Genomic DNA, 22,826 nt, shown 5'->3' with positions numbered 1-22,826 from the left:
TATCTGCACACCTGTGTTTCTTGCAGCACTGTTTACGATAGCTGCAACACTAAGGAAGCAACTTAAGTGTCCATTAACAGGTGAATAGATAAAATGTGGCACAGATACACAATGAAGTACTATTCAGCCGTAAAAAAGAATGAGATCCAGTCATTTGCAATGACATGGATGGAACTGGAGATCATTACGTTAAGTGAAATAAAGCAGGCAGAGAAAGGCAAACATCACATGTTCTTATTTATTTATAAGATTTAAAAATCAAAACAATGGAACTCATGGATATAAAGAGTAGAAGGATGGTTACCAGAGGTTGGGAAGGGGGTGAGGGGAAGATTGGGACAGTTAAGAGATATGTTAAAAAAAAAAAAAAAAATAGAGGCCTGCCACGGTGGCTCACGCCTGTAATTCCAGCACTTTGGGAGACCGAAGCAGGAGGATCACCTGAGGTCAGGAGTTCGAGGCCAGCCTGGCCAATATGGCAAAACTCTATCTCTACTAAAAATACAAAAATTCCCTGGGCATGGTGGCACGTGCCTATAATCCCAGCTACTTGGGATGCTGAGGCAGGAGAATTGCTTGAACCTGGGAAGCAGAGGTTGCAGTTGAGCCCAAATCATGCCACTGCATTCCAGCCTGGGCAACAGAGCAAGACCCCATCTCAAAAAAAAATAGTTAGAAACAATGAATACAACCTATTATTTGATAGCACAACAGGGTGACTCTAGTCAATAATAACATAATTGTACATTTTAAAATAAAGAGTGTAATTGGATTATTTGTAACTCAAAGGATAACTGCTTGAGGGGATGGATACCCCATTCTCCATGATGTGCTTATTTCACATTGCAGGCCTGCATCAAAACATCTCATGTACCCCGTAAATACATGTGCCTGCTATGTGCCCACAAAAATTAAAAATAATAATAAAAAAAACTGTACAGAACTTGGCGTGGATCAAGTTCAAAAGGAATTTGGAGTCATAAAAGTTGCTTCAAGGTCTCAGGCCAGCAACACAAACAGCATTTGCCCTTTGAGAGTGAAGGACACCCGCTGTGAGGCACTAGACTCAAACCTGGGATTGAATAAAATCGAGGGGGTTGCTAACACACTCAATAATAATCAAGAAAAATATAAGAATGCAATATTTTAAAATCAAAATTAATGTTTCATTTTATTTTTCTAATTGATGTATAATTGCATATATTCATGAGATATAATGATGTTTTAATATATATAATGTGTAGTGATCAGATCAGGGTAATTAACACACCCATTGTCTCAAACACTTATCCTTTGTCTTGGAAACATTCAATATTCCTTTATTCTAGCTAGCTATTTGAAAATGTATGTTAATGTTAACTATAGTCATCCTACAGTGGTATAGAACGGTAGAACTTATTCCTTTCTAGCTATAATTTTGTATCCTTTAGCAAATCACTCCCCATTCCCCCTTCTCCCTCCACCTCCCAGCCTCCAGCATCCTCTGTTCTACTTTTTACTTCTATGAGATGAATTTTTTTTTTAGCTTCCACCTATGAGTGAGAATATTCAGTGTTTAACTGTTGGTTCCTGGTTCATTTCACTTAACATAATGTCTTCCAGTTCTATCCATGTTGCTGTGAGTGACATGGTTTCATTCTTTTTTATGGCTGAATGGTATTCCAGTGTGGAGAGAGAGAGAGAGATAAATTAATTTAGAGTTCGTGACTCCAAATTTCTTTTGAACTTAATCCATACCAGACCTGGTAGAGTTTTTTTTTTTTTAATTATTACTTTTAATTTTTGTGAGTAGATAGTAGATGTATATATTTTTATATATGTATTTATGTATATATTTATGTGGTACATAAGATGTTTCGATATGGGCATGCAATGTGAAATAAGCACATCATGGAGAATGGGGTATTTATCCCCTCAAACATTTATCCTTTGAGTTACAAACAATCAAATTATACTCTTTAAGTTATTTTGAAACATACAATTACGTTATTATTGACTATAGTCAATATATATTTTATATACATATATATGTGTATCTCACACATTTTCTTTACCTCATACATTTTCTTTATCCATTCATCCGTTGTTAGACATGTAGGTTGATTGCATATCTTGGCTACTGTGAATAGTGCTGCAATAAACATGGAGATGTAGATATCACTTTGACATATTGATGCTCTTTCCCTTTTTTTTTTTTTTTTTTTTCGAGATAGAGTCGAGTCTCACTCCAGCCCAGGCAGTAGTGCGATCTTGGCTCACTGCAACCTCCACCTCCCAGGTTCAAGCCATTCTCCTGCCTCAGCCTCCCAAGTAGCTGAGACTACAGGCGCACACAACCACACCCAGCTAATTTTTGTATTTTTAGTAGAGACAGGGTTTCACCATGTTGGTCAAGCTGGTCTCGAACCCCTGACCTCAAATGATCCGCCTGCCTCAGCCTCCCAAAGTGCTGGGATTACAGGCGTGAGCCACTGTGCCCAACCTGATTTCCTTTCCTTTGGATAAGTGCCCACTGGTGGGATTGCTGGATCTTGTGGTAGTTCTTTTTTTTTTTATTATTTTTATTTATTATACTTTAAGTTCTAGGGTACATGTGCATAACGTGCAGGTTTGTTACATATGTATACTTGTGCCATGTTGGTGTGCTGCACCCATCTCGTGGTAGTTCTATTTGCAGGTTTTTGAGGATCTGCCATACAGTTCTGCATACTCCTGTGCTAGCCTATATTCCCACCAACAGTGTTTAAGAGTTCCCTTTTCTCTGCAACCTCACCAGCATTTGTTACTTTTTGTCATTTTATAATTGCCGTCCTAACTGCAATAAGATGTTATCTCATTGTGGGTTTCATTTGCATGTCCCTGCTGATGAGTGATGTTGAGCATTTTTTCCTGTATCCGTTGGGTATGTCTTCTTTGGAGAAATGTCTGTTCAGAGCAAGTGCCCATTTTTTAATCCAATTGTTTGGGTTTTTTGCTTTTGAAATGTTTGAGTTCCTTGTATATTCTGGATATTAATCCCTTGGTGGATGAATATTTTTCAAATATTTTCTCCCATTCTTTAGGTTGTCTTTTCACTCTGTTGCTTGTTTCTTTGCTCTGCAGACATTTTTTTAGTTTAATATAATCCTGTGTGTTTATTTTTGCTTTTTTGCCTGTGCTTTTGAGGTCCTATTCATAAAATCCTTTCCCAGACCAATATCCTGAAGCATTTCCCTGATGTTTTCTTCTAGTAGTTTTATAGTTTCTGGTCTCAAAGTTAATTTTTTTTAAAAAAAAAAAGCACATGATGAACAATATATCAACATTTTCAATAAAGATAGGATCCAGCTCAGGATTGAGATTAGGGTGAGATGAACGAGGCATCATACAAAGGTAGGGTGGAATCCTACATTATTGTTCATCATATATCTACATTCATTTTGATTTTTTAAATGTTGCATTAATTTAAAATATTGTATAGATAAATAATAGCACTGATATTAATTATTGAGTTTTTATTAGGTTGATGCAAAAGTAATTGTGGTTTTTGCCATTACTTTTAATGGCAAAAGTAAACATAAGAGGGAGAAACTATTAGATTGGTTCATAAGTAATTGCAAAACCACAACAACTTTTGCACCAACCTAATAGCTCCCCCCACTTAAATTTTACACCCAAGGATAGTGCCACACCTGCCTCACCCTAGCCCCAGCCTTGGAGAGGGAGCAAGTGTGCTGAGGCTCCTGACACTGCCTGATATCTGGGAATTCACCCAGTTCCTTGGTGAAATGTAGTCTCTACGTTTATTCATTCACTTATTGGCTCATCCAGCACAGTTCATTGTTCCTCATGCAGGCCAGGCATTGTGCTAGCTTCGGGGGCTGACTCAATCCCTGCCCCCATAGTGCTTATGATCTCAATGACAAGAAGTGCTTATACACATAATTACTCAAATAACCACTTAATTTTAATAAAGTGCTGCAAAGGAAATGTATGGTACCTAGGATGAAATCCCCTGACCAGCTGGGCCTTAGGGAAGGCTTTCCAGAATAAGCATGATTTTAGCTGAAAATTAAAGTATGAGTAAGAACTGAAAGCACAGAAGGAAGGGAGAAGATCCCAGGAAGAAGGGGCTGCCTGTGCAAAGGCCCTGAACGTAGGAGGGTGCTCAGTCAGGGAAGCAGGAGAGAGGTCCGCACACTTTCTCCTGGACTCACTTTCAGGGTGGGTTTGGGAGAGAAACAGCAGCCTAAGGCAGTAGTTTCCAGGCCTGGATATCCATCTGAAACACCTGAGAAATATGTTAACAATGTACATTCTCAGGCCCCAGCTGCAGAACCTGTGATTGCACAGATCTGAAGCAGGGCCCAGGAACCGTATTCTGACCTTGTCAGTCCCACTCAATCCTTGGCATTTCAGCATCTCTAGATTCAAGGTGTCCCGCCCATGAGACAGCTGCTCCAGGTGAGCTGGGCCCTGTTACTCCCTGCAGGTTTGAGTGGTTCAAGGACCTGGGGCTGAAGTGGTACGGCCTCCCTGCCGTGTCCAACATGCTCCTGGAGATTGGCGGCCTGGAGTTCAGCGCCTGTCCCTTCAGTGGCTGGTACATGGGCACAGAGATTGGTGTCCGCGACTACTGTGACAACTCCCGCTACAATATCCTGGAGGTAAGGACCCTCTCTGGTCACCACACGGAAAAGCACATAGGAGAGGGTACCAGCTCAGCAGTCCCTTTCTCCACGATGAGCTTGGTTGCTTGGAAACTTGAAGGGGTTAGAATAGAACTACAATCCCAGAGAAGCCCCTGGAAATGCCAGGGGCATCCATGTCTTTAACAACGATGAAAATGACAGCAAACACACACATAGCACATAGCACATGCTAACACCATTCGAAGCACTGTTTCTGTGTTCCATTCTCATTTAATCCTCACCTGAACCTTGAGGTATGAGAATCCGCCTTCGACAGATGACAAGCTCAAGGTCACACAGCTAGCGGGCAGCAGGGCTGGGACGTGTGTCTGGTTTGACTTTATGGTCCAAGTTCATTACCACCCCACTCCACTGCCTCTCGGTCTTAAATCTTGTTAGAAGAGCTTGAGGATGACTGACAAACTCGGGACATATTTAGTGTCTTTTCTAAAAAACAAGGGAGGAGGTTGGCAGTGGTTCCCCACTCTAAGCATTTCTCGGCGGAGGGTCTGATTCCCTCCCGGGCTGAGTCATCCGTATCTACTAAAAAGTGCTGGAGCGGTGCTTCCTGAAGCCCAACTTCGGTGAAAGCATCATGATTGCTGCGTTTTTGTCAGCAAATGTCTCTAACAACACTCTGCTGCTGTTGGATTTGTTTCAAAAGAGGGCCCCGAAAAACAGAGAAGTTAAGCATCGGGCCTGTGTCACACAGGAACTAAGGCACAGAACCAAGATTAGAACCCAGAACCGAGCATCAGGTTTGTGTTGTTAAAAATCCACTGGTTGGCCGGGCGCGGTGGCTCAAGCCTGTAATCCCAGCACTTTGGGAGGCCGAGGCGGGTGGATCACGAGGTCAGGAGATCGAGACTATCCTGGCTAACATGGTGAAACCCCATCTCTACTAAAAATACAAAAAACTAGCCGGGCGTGGTGGCGGGCGCCTGTAGTCTCAGCTACTTGGGAGGCTGAGGCGGGAGAATGGCGTGAACCCGGGAGGCGGAGCTTGCAGTGAGCCGAGATCACGCCACTGCACTCCAGCCTGGGAGACACAGCGAGACTCCGTCTCAAAAAAAAAAAAAAAAAAATCCACTGGTTGGCTGGGCGCAGTGGCTCACACCTGTAATCCCGGCACTTTGGGAGGCCGAGGCAGGTGGATCATAGCCTGGAGTTTGAGACCAGCCTGACCAACATGGTGAAACCCCGTCTCTACTAAAAATAGAAAAATTAGCCAGGCATGGTGGCGTGCACCTATAATCCCAGCTACTCAGGAGGTTGAACCAGGAGAATCACTTGAACTGGGGAGGCGGAGGTTGCAGTGAACTGAGATTGTGCCACTGCACTCCAGCCTGGGCGACAGAGCGAGACTCCATCTCAAAGAAAAAAAAAAAGCCACTGGTATCACTGTGGAAAACAGATGCCAGGGATCCTCAGCTTTGCCACACATCGGAGGGTACCTGGGGGGCTTCGCAATGCCTGGGTCCCACTCATCGGGGTTCTGATGTCATAGGTCTGGGGTGGGCCCTGGGTATCTGCATTTTTGCAATGTTCCCTAGGAGATTCTTCTGGACAACCACTGATGCATGCAAACTTCTTTTTTCTTTCTTTCTTTTTTTGGGGGGGTAGGGGATTGGAGTCTCGCTCTGTCACCCAGGCTTGAATGCAGTGGTGCGATCTTGGCTCACTGCAACCTCCACTTCCCGGGTTAAACAATTCTTCTGCCTCAGCCTCCCAAGTAACTGGGACTACAGGTACACACCACTACACCCGGCTAATTTTTTTAATTATTATTTTCAGTAGAGATGGCGTTTCACCATGTTGGCCAGGCTGGTCTCGAACTCCTGACCTCAGGTGATCCACCCACCTTGGCCTCCCAAAGTGCCGGGATTACAGGGGTGAGCCACCATGCCCAGCCTAAACAACCACTAATGCGTGCAAACTTCTGGCAGGAAGGAAAAAATGTTTCAGGCGGTTTTCGTAGATGTGGCTCAACTTGCATTTGGGGATTGTTTTTTAAGGAGTTCCCACCCCCCCGCAATTAATTTCTATTCTTTTAACCAAAATAATGCATAGAATAACAATAGCATTGTTCTTCTATACATGCTTTCCTCTGTGTGTGTACTTTCCTCTGTCATACACTCCAGCTTTATATGTATTTATGGAAAGCAGCAACAAATTTCTTACTTCCCGCAAATGTGTCGCTGATAGAGACCCCAAGCAGAAACTAATGCCTCAGCCTCGAAGAGTGAGTTAATAAGTCTGCTCTCTGATTTCTGTTTACATTTCAGTTGCAAAGAGTAGTCTCCGGGTAATTGAAATGAGCCTCTCTCCCACCCGACCCTCCAATTCCATCTGCCATGATGTACAAACGTTGACAGCTGGGTCTGGGAGCAGTTTACCCAAACCCAAGAAATTGCTGCATTCTAGTCCCATAATGAGACCTGGGTTCCCACCAGTGACTAGTATTGACAGAGGAAGTGAAAAGCAGGGATTTAATTAATGCACTTGCTATTGGGTCTTCCCTGCTCCTGACACCAGCTCCTGCTTCTGCCTTAGCTGTAACACGCATGTCATGAGTTCCTTTCTTTGCAAGTAATTTTACTGAAGGCATCAGCTGCTTGGAGAGCAGCTCCAAGGTCTTAGATATTAGGCATCTCCCTGGGCTCCAACTCTGAGGCTAGCTGGTTCTGCGGACACTGGACATGTCCAGGCACCTTTCTGAGCCTCAGTTTCCTCATCTGTCAGATGGAGACTGGCAGGGGCCTCATGAGCTCAAAGCACCCATGGCCTAGATGCTAGGTCGTGACCACTCTAGGGGTAGAGTAGGATGGATGAAGAGCTTTTCCTACTAGAAAGCAGATGATGCACTCACAGACCCACATCTCTGTTAAAATGTTCCAGGGGCTGGGTGCAGCAGCTCACGCCTGTAATCCCAGCACTTTGGGAAGCTGAGGCGGGTAGATCACAGGGTCAAGAGATCGAGACCATCCTAGCCAACATGGTGAAATCCCATCTCTACTAAAGTTACAAAAATTAGCTGGGCATGGTGGTACGCACCTGTAGTCCCAGCTACTTGGGAGGCTGAGGCAGGAGAATCACTTGAACCCAGGAGGCAGAGGTTGCAGTGAGCCGAGATCACGCCACTGCACTCTACCCTGGCGACAGAGCAAGACTCCATCTAAAAAAAAAAAAAATGCTCCAGAGATCCTGCCCCCTGTGCCTATCACATCTGGAATAACATCCTGACTCCTTGGCCTGTCTTTCAAGATCTTGTACCAGCTAGTCCTGTCTCACTGCCACCAATTACCTCTTTCGTACCACCCTCCTCCAAGCACCCTCTGGCCTTCTTTCTGTATCTAAGATAGCCCAAGCCTCATCCCACCCCAGGGCCTTTGCTCTTGCTGCCCCCTCTGCCTAGAGCACTCCCTCCCCAGATCTGCAGCTATCTGACTGCTTCTCATCACTTAGGCCTCGCCTTGCATGCTGTCTCCACAGTGGGCCTTCCCTGACTACCCCGGCTGAATTAGCCCAGCCCCTATATCCCTCTTCATCCCATTTCTTTATTTTCTTCCTAGGAATTAGCACCTACCACTATATTAAGTGTCTCTCTCCCCCATTAGAATACAAGCTTAATAATTAAAGGGCTAGCCAAGTCTCTAGTTTCCTGCTGCTGGTAGGTTCTCAATAAAAATTGTAACTTTTTAAATATTTTTAAATTTTTATTTCATACCTAGTCCAACAGATCAATAAAAAATTTTTGAATGATTGAGTTCATTAGTCTATGAATTCATTGATTAATTAATTAAGAAATTCTTGGCCAGGCAAGGTGGCTCATGCCTGTAATCCCAACACTTTGGGAGGCCAAGGCAGGTGGATTACTTGAGGCCAGGAGTTTGAGACCAACCTGGCCAACATGGTGAAACTCCATCTCTACTAAAAATACAAAAACTTAGTCAGGCATAGTGGCAGATGCCTGTAATTCCAGCTGCTCAGGAGGCTGAGGCAGGAGAATCGCTTGAACCCGGGAGGTGAAGGTTGCAGTGAGCTGAGATCGCACCACTGCACTCCAACCTGGGCGATAAAGTGAGACTCCATTTATAAGAAAAGAAAAGAAATTATTTCATGCCACTAGCCCTGTCCCTCTTCAATCTGAAATCCAGAGATACTCCAGCCTGTAAATCTGTGTTTCCTTCCTCTTTCAGGAAGTGGCCAAGAAGATGAACTTAGACATGAGGAAGACGTCCTCGCTGTGGAAGGACCAGGCGCTGGTGGAGATCAATATCGCGGTTCTCTATAGCTTCCAGGTAACACCAGGGCCCGCACCACCAGGGTCAAGCCTCAAATGGGAGCTCAAACCTTTCAGAGCCTTGGTGCAGAGGGTCAAGAGACCTCACTGCCAGACACCACCTTTGGGGGGATTGTGTCCATGAACATGGTCTAACTTCCATCCTGCATGCCCTCCTCTCCAGTGTGGATCTTGGGTGGGGACCATTTGATGAAGAGATGAACAGACAGTGGCAGAGGTAGGGGAGTGTTCTGTCTTGTTGCTTAGAGTTCTTTAGAATTCAGACAAGAGGCATCCTTTCTGTCTTGTCATCTCTTAGGGCCTCAGACTATCACATAACAGAGACAAATACTCTTCAACATGGTCAGAAACATATAGGCTCCTAAATGCATAAGGCTGTGCTAAATGGCATTATAGCAGGATGGCTGGAAAATGTATCAACTAAGCCACAACACTTTTTTTTTTTTTGAGATGGAGTTTCACTCGTCGCCCAGACTAGAGTGCAGTGGCACAATCTCGACTCACTGCAACCTCCACCTCCCAGGTCCAAGTGATTCTCCTGCCTCAGCCTCCTGAGTAGCTGGGATTATGGGTGCCTGCCACCACGCCCAGCTAATTTTTGTATTTTTAGTAGAGATGGAGTTTCACCATGTTGGCCAGGCTGGTCTTGAACTCTGACTTCAGGTGATTCACCTGCCTCGGCCTCCCAAAGTGCTGAGATTATAGGCGTGAATCACGCCTGGCCACCACAACACTTTTGAGAGCCAGAGGGGGACACTAGTAATAACTATGCCAGGACAATGGACATCAACTAGGATTCTCCTGGGCCAACCAGGAGATCTAGAGACTAGAATTTGCTCTCTATAATAGGGGCCATCACTGTCCTCTGGGGGCTTCCAGTCTAGGCAGCTAGACCCCCATAGATGCACATGAGAGGCACACACAGCCAGCAGAATGAATGTGTTAAATCAAGCCATGGAGGGATAGGAATAGAAGCCATAGGTCCCCATGTCAGATCTGGTTGGAGTGGGTGCACTGAGGAATGTCAGAGGAAAGGGACAAGTTGAGACAGGGCAAGAAGGAAGGAGGCCACCTCCCTTCTCTCTTAACCATGGAGAATAAGGTTTCAGGAGTGTGGCATGTGGCCTGATGGACTGGTATGAAGTCTGTCAAGCCAGAGACAACAGGGATGTGATTGAGATGAGCAATGAAAACTAGCCAGGCGCTATGGCTCACTCTTGTAATCCCAGCACTTTGGGAGGCCAAGGCAGGCAAATCACCTGAGGTCGGGAGTTCAAGACCAGCCTGGGCAACATGGCGAAATCCCATCTCTACTAAAAATACAAAAAATTAGCCTGGTGTGGTGGCACATGCCTGTAATTCCAGCTACTCAGGAGGCTGAGGCAGGAGAATTGCTTGAACCCGGGAGGTGGAGGTTGCAGTAAGCCGAGATCGGGCCACTGCACTCCAGCCTGGGTTACAAGAGCGAGACTCCATCTCAAAAAAAAAAAAAAAGATGAATAATGAAAACAGAAAAGTGTAGGAAGGGAACAAGGTTTGTGGGCACAGAGAGAAAACATTGCTTGGACAAGATGTGAATTCAAACCCATCAACCACAGCAGGCTCTGGGGCCAGTTTTCCCTGACAGCCAGTCCACCCCACCTCAGCTGGGATGTGCTTGTTTTATTTCTTAATCGACTCATCTTTATTACTTAAAAATGTATATTTTAAGATTTTATATCACCACCCTAAATGGAGAGCCAGCACTGGTTGCCATAAATATGTTAATTGTAATATTAAATAAACAAATAAGCAAACAGAAGGAAAACAAATCAAAGTTGAGCAATTCTAGCTAGATACTGCCTGAGGTGCCTCCCTCTTATTTAAAAAAAAAAAAAAAAAAAAAAAAAAAAAAAGAGCGGGGCAGTGGATACAGCAGCTCATGCCTGTAATCCCAGCACTTTGGGAGGCTGAGGCAGGTGGATCACTTGAGCCCAAGAGTTCAAGGCCAACCTTGGCAACATAGTGAGACCCTAACTCTATAATAAATAACAAATAAAAAAAGAAGATATACAAACGACCAACAAACATATGAAAAAATTGCTCAACATCACATCACTAATGATCAGGGAAATGCAAATCAAAACCACAATGTGATACCACCTCACTCCTGCAAGAATGGCCATGAACAAAAAATAACCGATGTTGGTGTGGATGCAGTGAAAAGGGAATCCTTCTACAGTGCTGGTGGGAATGTAAACTAGTACAGCCACTATGGGAAACGATGTGGAGATTCCTTAAAGAACTAAAAGTAGGCGGGGCGCAGTGGCTCACACCTGTAATCCCGACACTTTGGGAGGCCGAGGCGGGTAGATCATCTGAGGTCAGGAGTTCAAGAGCAGCCTGGCCAATGTGGTGAAGCCCATCTCTACTAAAAATACAAAAATTAGTCGGGCAGTAGTGGCATGCGCCTGTAATCCCAGCTACTCAGGAGGCTGAGGCAGGAGAATCACTTGAGCCTGGAAGGTAGAGGTTGCGGTGAGCTGAGATTGCGCCACTGTACTCCAGTCTGGAGGACAGAGTGAGACCCGGTATCACAAAAAAAAAAAAAAAAAACAAACAAAAAAAAAACCTAAAAGAAGTCATTATACAAAAAAGATACTTGCACACACATGTTTATAGCAGCACAATTCGCAATTGCTAAAAATGTGGAACCAATCGAATTCATGGCATTCGCAGCAACCTGGATGGGAATGGAGACTGTTATTCTAAGTGAAGTAACTCAGGAATGGAAAACCAAACATCGTATGTTCTCACTCATAAGTGGGAGCTAAGCTATGAGGATGCAAAGGCATAAGAATGACACAGTGGACTTTGGGGACTAAGTGGGGAAAGGTGGGAAGGGGTGAGGGATAAAAGACTACAAATTGGGTGCAGTGTATACTGCTCAGGTGATGGGTGCACCAAAATCTCACAAATCACCACGCATGTAACCAAATACTGTTCCCCAAAAACCTATAAAAATTAAAAATATAAAATATAAAAATTAAAAATATAAAAAGAAAGAAAAGGGCCGGGCACGGTGGATCACGCCTGTAATCCCAGCACTTTGGGAGGCCGAGGTGGGTGGATCACGAGGTCAGGAGATCGAGACCATCCTGGCTAACATGGTGAAACCCCATCTCTACTAAAAATACAAAAAAAAAAAATTAGCCAGGCGAGGTGGTGGGCGCCTGTAGTCCCGGCTACTTGGGAGGCTGAGGCAAGAGAATGGCGTGAACCCAGGAGGCAGAGCTTGCAGTGAGCCGAGATCGCTCCACTGCATTCCAGCCTGGGCAACTGAGCAAGACTCTATCTCAAAAAAAAAAAAAAAGAAAGAAAGGAAGAAAAGGGTGTGGGGTGGGATGGGAGAGAGGAAGATTGGCAAGATCGACAAGAAAGGTGTTAAAGATACAGAAGCACCCAACGAAGACTTTCTTCTGGGTCTAAGTAGAAGGACTGGACAAGAAATGCAAAGAGAATCTCCATTTCACTTCACACTGTTCTAAACCATCTCAGGGACCACCCTTTGGGAAATGCTGCTCTTTGGGGGAGGAAGTCCCAAAATACCCCAGCTTCTCGTACCTCCTGACCCATGTCGCCTCTCCTCCCACAGAGTGACAAAGTGACCATTGTTGACCATCACTCCGCCACCGAGTCCTTCATTAAGCACATGGAGAACGAGTACCGCTGCCGGGGAGGCTGCCCTGCCGACTGGGTGTGGATTGTGCCCCCCATGTCTGGAAGCATCACCCCTGTGTTCCACCAGGAGATGCTCAACTACCGGCTCACCCCCTCCTTCGAATACCAGGTCCTTCCCTGTCCCTGCCTCTTTTCATATTAAGTGTCCTGTATCTGGTGTGTGTGTCACATTTAGGCTCATTTCAACCCAGGCTAGCGCTCTGGACACTCAATAGCCACATGTGGCTGGTGGCTACCATAGCACGGGTCTAGCTGAAAGAACAAGAGAGACAATATGAGTCCAGCATGATGGCTTATGCCTATAATCCCAGTGATTTGGGAAGTTGAGGCGGGAGGGTGGCTTGAGGCCAGGAGTTTGAGACCACCCTGGGCAATATAGTGAGACCCCATCTCTAAAAAAATTTTTAATTAGCAGTCTGGGCATGGTGGATCACACCTGTGATCCCAGCACTTTGGGAGGCCAAGGCAGGTGGATCACCTGAGTCAGGAGTTCGAGACCAGCCTGGCCAACATGGCGAAACCCCATCTCTACTAAAAATACAAAAAATTAGCCTGGCATATGCCAGCTACTCAAGAGACCGAGGCAAGAGAATCGCTTGAACCCAGGAGGCGGAGGTTGCAGTGAGCTGAGATCAAGCCACTCAACTCCAGCCTGGGCAACAGAGTGGGACAGAAAGAAAGAGAGAAAGACAGAGAGGGAGAGGGAGAGGAGGAGAGGGGGAGGACGAAGAAGGGGAGAGGGAAAGAGGGTACAGGGAGAGAGGGAGAGCAGGGAGGGGGAGAGGGAGAGAGGGAGAGAAGGGGAGGGAGGGAGGGAAGGAAGGAAAAGAAGGAAGAAAGGGAGGAAGGAAGGAAGGAAGGAAGGGAAGAAGGAAAGAAGGAAGGAGAAAGAAAAAGAAAGAAAGAAAAGAAAGAAAAAAGAAAGAAAGAAAAAGAAAGGAAGGAAGGAAGAGAGAGAAAGAGAGAAAATTAGCTGAGTGTGGTGGCACACCCTGTATAGTCCCAGCTATTTGGAAGGCTGAGGTAGGAGGATCCCTTGAGCTAAGGAGGTCAAGGCTGCAGTGAGCTATGATCACACCACTGCACTCCCGCCTGGGCAACAGAGTGAGACCCCTGTCTCCTAAAAGAGAGAGATGGATGAAATGAGAGTGAGTAGTCAGGGGTCACAAGAAGAGAGTTTGAGAGGGACTGGGGGCGGAGGGGAAAGAGCTAGCAGAACACTGCCAAGGCCAGACCACCCACTGGGCAAGGACAGCCCCCCCCACCTGCATCCCTACCCCCATGGTGGTCACCAGTGGGCAGAATTCTGGGTCAGGCAGTCACAAGCCCCAGGGGGTCCTGAGCATCCCCAACAGGAGCCAGATGCCCTCACTGCAGTGAGTGACCGTAGCCCTCTCCTCTCTTCCCAGCCTGATCCCTGGAACACCCACGTCTGGAAAGGCACCAACGGGACCCCCACAAAGCGGCGAGCCATCGGCTTCAAGAAACTGGCAGAGTAAGTTTCCTGCAGTGGGCGGGTGGGGTGGATGTGCGCACAAACTCAGAGAGCCCAGAGTAGGAGGCTGGGCAGACTCCTGTGCCTTCTGACCTCTCCGTAGGATATGATTTATTTGTCTTCTCCAGCCACCTGTGCCTTCTTTGCCTCTGAGTCTGAGCTGTGAATGTCGTTCCAACTCTTCTCCTCAGCCTCACTTTCCTCATCCCAGTTTCCTAAATTCTTGTCCTGGGGCAATGGTGTGTTGGTGAACCAGCCCTCCTAATAATAATAATAATAGAAATAGTAATAGTAATACTTTGATTTTCATGGTTGCCAGTTTCCATGATGGAAATATTCCCACTATGACCAATTTCTTTTTTTTCTTTCTTTCTTTCTTTTTTGGGATAGGGTCTCACTCTGTTCCCCAGGCTGGAGGGGTCTCACTTTGTTGCCCAGGCTAGTCTCAAACACCTGGCCTCAAGCAATCCTCCTGCCTCAGCCTCCCAAAGTGCTAGGATTACAGGCGTGAGCCACTGCGCCTGGCCTAGGAAGTCACTGAACCCAGAGTAGGGAGGAGCTGGAGTTAGTCGGCTCCAGCACACTACTGCCTGGAGAGCACCCTCGTTCAGAGCTGACCCCTAATTTTACTCATTCGTTCGTTGACTCATTCATTCATTCATTCATTCATTCATTAGCTGGGTGTTGTGGTACACGCCTATAGTCCTAGCTACGCAGATTCTGTGCCAGGCACCATGTGAGGCTTCAGGGGGATCATGGCAAGCTAGACAAACGCTGTCCCTGCTGTCATGAAGCTCTCAGCCATTCCTTTGTCAAAGAATCAACAAATACAGTAAACATGGCAGCTGTGGAAGGTACCATCGAGGAATGGTTCCTGGAAGTAATAATGGTTCACAGAGTTTGGGAGGTCAGGGAGGGCTTCCTAGAGGAGGTGACAATTGAGCTAAAGAATGAGATGAACAAAGTTTAAGCAAAGAGGGGCAGGAAGGGGGTTATGGCCTGAGACTATTGAGGAGTGATTTTCCTGAATCATGCCTGACCAGCCAGGGAACCAGCTGACAAGTAGGGTAGGGTTAACTAAGTTGATTTAATGGGGATGCCAGCCTTCTGCCCAAATAAAGAGAACCCCACTGATCCACTTACAAAAGATCGCTGTTTGGAGCTAACTTTTTGTCAGAAGACACTACTCTCTTTCCTCAGCTCCCTCAGGTCCAGAATTCTCTATGTATGATAACTAGTTGTACAACAGGTATCATCTAAGCCTTGGGTCCAAGAGACAAGACACTGACTGGTCTTGCACGGACCCAAACCTAGGTCCTGGTTCCATTAATAGAGCCCATAGAATCAATCAATCAATCTCTCTCTCTCTCTTTCTCTCTCTCTCTTTTCTTTTTCTGTTTCTGTCTCTTCTCTCTTCTCTCTCTCTCTTCTCTCTTCTCTCTTCTCTCTCTCTCTTCTCTCTTCTCTCCTCTCTCTCTCTCTTCTCTCTGTCTTCTCTCTCTTCTCTCTCTCCTCTTTCTCTCTCTCTCTTCTCTCTCCTCTCTCTCCCTCTTTCTCCCCCTCCCTCCCTCCATCTCTCTCCTTCCACCCTAATCCCATCCCCCAGCCAAGCAAGAACACATCAGCAGCCACCATTTCCCTAAAAAGAACATCTCAGATATTCTCAGGGAAGGCACTTGTTGGCTTCAGTTCAGCTCCACTGTCTCTGGGGGAAAGGGGAGGGAGAAATCTAAAACATTAATTGCACTATTGAGTTTTGGGTAGTAACAATGGGAATTAATTATAGATGCATCTTTATGCTCAAATTATTCAAAGGGAACCCTCCAGGTACCTTTTATTCCTTTCTGTTTCTTCCCCTTAGCTAAGTCTTCCTGCAGCGTGGGCGGTTTCCTTGATTCTAAAAAATAATGAACTTAACGCCGATAATCCCAGGTGGGGGAAAGTTAGCAACTTGTCTGCAATGAGATTTCTAGTTACAACAGGGAGGCTTGTTCAGGAGTCGAGCGCAGGTATTTCTGAGCCTCTGGCCTGTCTGCTACGTGCCCCCGGAACTCGCCCTGCCCCATAGAGCAAAAGGAAGAGACACTGGTTTGAGCTTTTCTGTTTAGCTAGAAAGAGGCTGGATTTGATGTTCAGACTCCCCAGGGTCTCAGTGGCAGCATCTTTTAAAATTCATAACTTCTTTTATTTTTTTTTATAAAGACGAAGTCTCGCTATGTTGACCAAGCTGGTTTCAAACTCTTGGCCTCAAGTGATCCTCCCGCCTCAGCCTCCCAAAGTGCCAGGATCACAGGCATGAGCCACTATGCCTATCCCATAACTTCTTTTGATAGATATTTATTTAGTGCCTATTGGGTATCAGGCTCTGTGCAAGACCCTTGGCATGCATTGCTGAATAAATCAGACCTGGTCCTTCCCTTGTGGACCAACAAACCTCTAAAATCCCATCAAACTCAATGCCTGGTGACTTATTCGTGATTCATTTCTCTCTGTCTTTCTCTCATTCACACATGTGCATACACACATTAGAATATGAGCCCCATGACAGCTGCATGCCATAGCTATGTTCTCTATGGTCTCCAGTTCCTGTAACAATACTGACACATAGTTAGGCACTTAATATTTGATGAATGAAAGAGAGAGGAAATGGATGAACGATCATCTTTTGAGGCAATACTCGGCACACTAAGGTTCTTAAGCCTGGGATCTATCAAGTAACAAGCTAGCAAAACTTAACTACTTCTTTTAACTCATGACTAATTGCTCTGGTGGGATTTTTTTTTTTTTTTTTTTTTTTGATACAGAGTCTCACTCTGTCACCCAGGCTAGAGTGCAGTGGTGCCCAGTGGTGCGATTGCGGCTCACTGCAACCTCCGCCTCCTGGGTTCAAACAGTTCTCTTGCCTTAGCCTCCCAAGTAGCTGGGACTACAGGCACACAGCTGCCACACCCGGCTAATTCTGTTGTATTTTAGTAGAGACGGGGTTTCACCTTGTTGCCCAGGCTGGTGGCAAATTCCTGAGCTCAGGCAATCCATCCGCCTCGGCCTCCCAAAGTGCTGGGATTACAGGCATGAGCTACTGCGCCCAGCCTCTGGTAGGATTTAATAAAGGATTTAATATCCAGCATTATCTCTAGAGAAGTTAAAAAAATAAAATAAGATAAAATAAAAGGATTCAATAATATGGTGCTTAAACACAAGGGCTTCGAATGCCTCTGAGGAAACCCCTGAAGTCATCAAAGATCAAGAGAGTTGTCTTCTGTTATATTTCATGGATCCTGGTTCTTGCACAAAAGTCCCAATCCAGCATCTTCTCTCCCCTTTTCTGTTTCCCATTTCTCATCTCCATCCTCTTCCCTCCAGAGCTGTCAAGTTCTCGGCCAAGCTGATGGGGCAGGCTATGGCCAAGAGGGTCAAAGCAACCATCCTGTATGCCACGGAGACAGGCAAATCGCAAGCTTATGCCAAGACCTTGTGTGAGATCTTCAAACACGCCTTTGATGCCAAGGTAGGTGGGGGGTAGCCCTAGCTCCGCCAGCTTCTCATGGTAAATTAAGGCGGCAAGGGGAGAGAGGGAAGTCAACAGAGAAGAAGCCTTTGGCAAAGGATGAAAGCACAACTGACAATGCCTATCAGCTCACACGCACGTTGGTATAAATTTCAGGGGACTGTGATATCCCTCTCCCCATGAGTCCAGGAGTCACAAAATGAAATTCCCTTCTTTAGTGCAAAATGTTAGAGGGTTTATAAGAAACCATTCTGAGGTCAGTTTGGGAAGCTTTGCCTGAAGTACAGCTCAATGGTTTTCATTGCTGTGGCAGGACTTCCCAGAGCCTGTAATCTATAAGCATGTGTTCTAATCTCCAAAAGAGGCGAGGATAGAATATAGACGTTTCCCAAACATGTTTGATCGTGGATCACTTGTTTTCATGGAGCATCTCAGGAGACTGGGATTTTCTAGAACCTATTTTGAGAAATGTTGCTCAGACGGTGATGAGACACAGGGCAATCATCTTTCCAGAAGGCAGATATCTCAGGCTTGTTTGGTCAGGTGCTCCACGCTGCTTGCGGGAGGATTAGAGAGGAGGTTGAGAAGACTTAGTCAGCTCTAGCCAGATCATTCCCAACCTAACTGGGGTCGGGAAGAATCCAAGACCAATTGACTATAAGAATCCCAAGGGATTCCATCAAGATCTGTTTCTGTGTCTGTCAATCGCTTGAACCATTGCTCCAGACTCTCCACAATCCTTCAGGCCACAGTGACCATAGCAAGGTCCCACACTACCAAAAAGCGTTTAGTTCTACCCACTTGAGCCCACTGAAATACTAACACCCCAGATCTTTCAGTTCTCCTTCCAAAGGAGATGACTCAAAATGACTCACATTTTTTCTTTTCTCTCCTCTTCCCCTTTCCCCATCGCTTCCTGTCTCTCCCACCTCTTTTCTCTCCTCATCCCCTTCTTCCTCTCCCCATTCCATACCTGTGCCCCGCCCACCTAGGTGATGTCCATGGAAGAATATGACATCGTGCACCTGGAACATGAAACTCTGGTCCTCGTGGTTACCAGCACCTTTGGCAACGGAGATCCCCCTGAGAATGGGGAGGTGAGATGAGCTTTTACCTGTTTAAGAGTGTGGTTCCATCATCAGGAAGAAGTGGGAGCCACAGTTGAGACTCTTCCTGTACCTGCTATTCAGTAGCAAACCCTCCCAGAGCCCAAAGCCAGTAATTTCCATTTGGATCCAAGTTATACAAAGGTTGGACAATTCCAAGTACTCAGTCTACGGGTGTCCACTAGTTAGCAAGTCCCTGGTGAAAATGTTGTCACCTAAATAAGCTATTTGTTTGCAATCGCTGCTCCTATCATGAGCTTGATATCCCCTGATGTAGATGAGGAACGTGGGGACAATATTTTTAAGGAAGTCTCCAAAGGGAAGTTGTGTGCTGGAGGTAGGGAGTCCACATCTGTAGTCATTTAAACAGCAGGTGTATCCACTGAGTCTGTAACCCAGGCATTACTGTCCAGCCTGAGCCCCTGACCACTCCTGACATCCTGACCTCCAGGCATCAGTCTCTTCTGTGACAGCCAGGACCCCAGACGCTCAGTGCCCGACCTGGCTTCCCATTTACTAAGATGTGCTAATTTCACCCATATGTTTTCACCTCCAGAAATTTGGCTGTGCGTTGATGGAAATGAGGCACCCCAACTCTGTGCAGGAAGAAAGGAAGTAAGTGAATGACCCCCTCCGATGTCACCCGCCACCCCCTGAGGGTAACTGGACATTGACTTTCGGCACCTGGGGTTCACATTTGAGTTCTGGATGGTGGCCGTACTCTGAAGTCCATTTGTGATGGGTCTTAGTTGTGAGGTGTCTGCAGTCTACTAGGGCCAATATTTTGGTTTCTGAGTCACTTACAGCCTTGTGCCTCAGTTTCCTTTTCTATCAAATAGAGATTATAGCACCTGCCTTGACTTTCTAATTAGTAAGAATCAAATCACAAACTAGATGTAAAAGCACTGTGTGCTGGAGGCGGTGGCTCATGCCTGTAATCCCAGCACTTTGGGAGGCCGAGGCAGGTGGATCACGAGGTCAGGAGTTCGAGACCAGCCTGGCCAACATGGTGAAACCCCGTCTCTACTAATAATACAAAAATTAGCCAGGCGTGGTGGCGCATGCCTGTAATCCCAGCTACTCGGGAGGCTGAGGCAGGAGAATCTCTTGAATTTGGGAGGTGGAGGTTGCAGTCAGCCGAGATCGCGCCATTGCACTCCAGCCTAGGCAACAAGAGCAAACTCCTTTTGCTCAAAAGGAAAAAAAAAAAAAAAAAAAAAAAAAAAAGCACTGTGTAAATATTGTTCTTATTATTATTTTTCTCTCTTTGGGAACCTACATTCAAAATCAGTGCAAGGCAGTCAGGCATGGTAGCACATACCTGTGGTCTCAGCTACTCTGTAGGCTGAGCCAGAAGGATCACTTGACCCCAGGAATTTGAGGCCAGCCTGAACAGCCAGACCTTTTGACAAAAAAGAAAAAAAGTTGCTAAAATCAAAGAATAGAACTTCTTTCCTTAGAAGGTTCCTGTCTGAGGCTCACAGTGAAGTTGCAGCTAATCTAGAAGTTGAGTTCAAAAGATAAGATACATCATAAGACAAAACATACCTGTAGTCAAAAATATGTTTGTAATGGAGCTGCATGTAATGTGGGACTGAGTTCTAAAGGTATTTGACAAAGTAAAAAAGCATCTAATCAAACTTACCATTGACGGCTGGGAGCGGTGGCTCATGCCTATAATCCTAGTGCTTTGGGAAGCTAAGGCAGAAGGATTGCTTGAGGCCAACAGTTCAAACCAGCCTGGGCAATTGCAAGATCCCATCTCTACAAAAAAAATTAAAAATTAGCTGGGTATGGTAGTATGCACCTGAAGTCCCAACTACTCCAGAGGCTGAGGCAGGAGGATCACTTGAGCTCAGGAGGTCGAGGCTACAGTGAGCCATGATTGTACACAGCACCCCAGCCTAGACAATAGAGCAAGACCTTGTCTCTAAAAGATGAAAATAAAAAATTTTTTTTGAGATGAAATTTTGCTCTTATCACCAAGGCTGGAGTACAATGGCATGATCTTGGCTCACTGCAACCTCCACCTCCTGGGTTCAAGCGATTCTGCAGCCTCAGCCTCCCAAGTAGGTGGGATTACAGGCACATGCCACCATGCCCAGCTAATTTTTTTTTTTTGAGACGGAGTCTCACTCTGTCACCCAGGCTGGAGTGCAGTGGAGGGATCTCGGCTTACTGCGAGCTCCACCTCCCAGGTTCACGCCATTCTCCTGCCTCAGCCTCCTGAGTAGCTGGGACTATAGGCGCGTACCACCGTGCCCAGCTAATTTTTTTTTTTTTTTTTTTTTTGTATTTTTAGTAGAGACGGGGTTTCATGTTGTTAGCCAGGATGGTCTTGATCTCCTGACCTCGTGATCCACCCGCCTCAGCCTCCCAAAGTGCTGGGATTACACTTTGAGCCACCGTGCGCGGTCCAGTTTCGTGTTTTTAGTAGAGACAGGCTTTCACCATGTTGGCCAGGCCGGTCTCAAACTCCTGACCTCAGGTGATCTGCCTATCTCAGCCTCCCAAAGTGCTGGGATTACAGGTGTGAACCACCGCACCCAGCCAAAAAAAAAATTTTATTTAATTACCCTTGAAAAGCCCTTGCATACCCGATAAGGTATAGGACATATGGTATGTGCACACTGAGCTATCTTTCCATTAGGCCAACTCAGTATTTGCTCAAGCATGGAGCAGATCCCTGTGTCTTAAGGTGAATATCAAATGCTCTAGCTGGCTGGTGTTTATTGGCTATGTTAAGCAGAAAATCCTTTCTGAGGCCAGGCACGGTGGCTCATGCCTGTAATCCCAGCATTTTGGGCGGCCGAGGTGGGAGGATCACCTGAGGTCAGGAGTTTGAGACCAGCCTGGCCAACATGGTGAAAATCGTCTCTACTAAAAACATAAAAATTAGCTGGGCATGGTGGTGTGCGCCTGTAATCCCAGCTACTGGGAGGCTGAGGCAGGAGAATCACTTGAACCCAGGAGGCGGAGGTTGCAGTGAGCAGAGATTGCGCTACTGCACTCCAGGTTGGGCGACAGAGACTCCGTCTCAAAAAAAAGAAAAGAAGAGAAAAGAAAAAAAGAAAATCCCTTCTGATTTTCTTTGGGCAGAGAACGTACTGCCATATTCACATAAGTTTGATACCCAGGAAACTGACCGTTGCTGAGTCCTTTGTGATCAGCATCGTAGTCCTCACTCTCGCTACCTCTCTCCTTCCCACCCCATCCTGGATGGCCTCCCAGCAGGTTCCCTCTCACCCCTCCTTCAGGGAGAGATAGGGCACCATCGATTCTCCCCTCTAGGTGCCCGGAACCCTTGCGTTTCTTTCCCCGTAAAGGGCCTCCCCTCCCCCATGGTGACACAGAAGTCCACGGTCTGGCTGCAGCCCGTGACAGCCAGCACAGGTAGAGTGTGCATGTGTGTACATGTCCACATGTGTGTACACGCATGTGTGTGCGAGTGCGTGCATGCAGGCCCAATACCTGAGCATCCCAGGCCACACATCTAGGTCTCAAGGAGACCTGAGTTCTAGCCTGAGCTGTGTCACTAACTCACTAAGTGACCTTGAGCAAGTCACTTAACCCCTGTGGGCCTCGGTCTTTCTCCTCTGCCAAATGGGGAGAAATTAGCTCTGCCCTACGCACTTCTGTGGCCTATTGGCAGGGTTAAAGGGTAATAACAAAAAGGAAAGCATTTGGAAAAACCTCCAACCTCATACAAATGCACGTGCTGTTATTTTTACCACAACCATCAACCATTCCTCCAACACTAACAACACAGCCACCCCCTGATATATTGCATGACTCAATGTGAGACTATTTTAGGGCAGAAAATACACTTACATATATTTAGAACTTTCCTGATGCTGGAGCAAAAACTTTAAAGAACATCCAGCTTAGAAAACCCTGCTGCCAGAATGCACAATTTCTTTTCTTTCCTTCTTCCTCTCTCTTGTTTTTTATTTTCTTATTTCTTTTTAATTTTTTGTAATTAGATTTGTGTGTTGGGTTTGCTTCTTGAGGTTTGGGTTTTGTT

General features: G+C 46.0%; 2 protein-coding genes across 3 annotated transcripts in view; both read left to right on the top strand.

Moving 5' to 3' along the window:
* Nucleotides 1-22,826, top strand: part of FBXO21 (F-box protein 21) — a 189,565-nt gene that overhangs the window by 53,405 nt on the left and 113,334 nt on the right. The gene's annotated exons all lie outside the window — the stretch shown is intronic.
* NOS1 (nitric oxide synthase 1) overlaps nt 1-22,826 on the top strand; it is a 232,423-nt gene that overhangs the window by 163,893 nt on the left and 45,704 nt on the right. The window contains exons 10-17 of one of the 2 annotated variants that reach the window (XM_050747840.1): nt 4,472-4,646; nt 8,870-8,971; nt 12,608-12,802; nt 14,103-14,188; nt 17,552-17,696; nt 18,689-18,793; nt 19,359-19,417; nt 22,094-22,195. In XM_050747840.1, coding sequence (XP_050603797.1) covers nt 4,472-4,646; nt 8,870-8,971; nt 12,608-12,802; nt 14,103-14,188; nt 17,552-17,696; nt 18,689-18,793; nt 19,359-19,417; nt 22,094-22,195 — 969 coding nt within the window. The remainder of the gene's footprint in view (nt 1-4,471; nt 4,647-8,869; nt 8,972-12,607; nt 12,803-14,102; nt 14,189-17,551; nt 17,697-18,688; nt 18,794-19,358; nt 19,418-22,093; nt 22,196-22,826) is intronic. The other variant, XM_050747841.1, reaches the window with a different exon arrangement.

The sequence above is a fragment of the Macaca thibetana genome, chromosome 11 (genome assembly GCF_024542745.1).
Source record: "Macaca thibetana thibetana isolate TM-01 chromosome 11, ASM2454274v1, whole genome shotgun sequence".
Classification (NCBI taxonomy): Eukaryota; Metazoa; Chordata; class Mammalia; order Primates; family Cercopithecidae; genus Macaca; species Macaca thibetana.
This window is presented reverse-complemented; position numbering and strand designations above follow the sequence as displayed.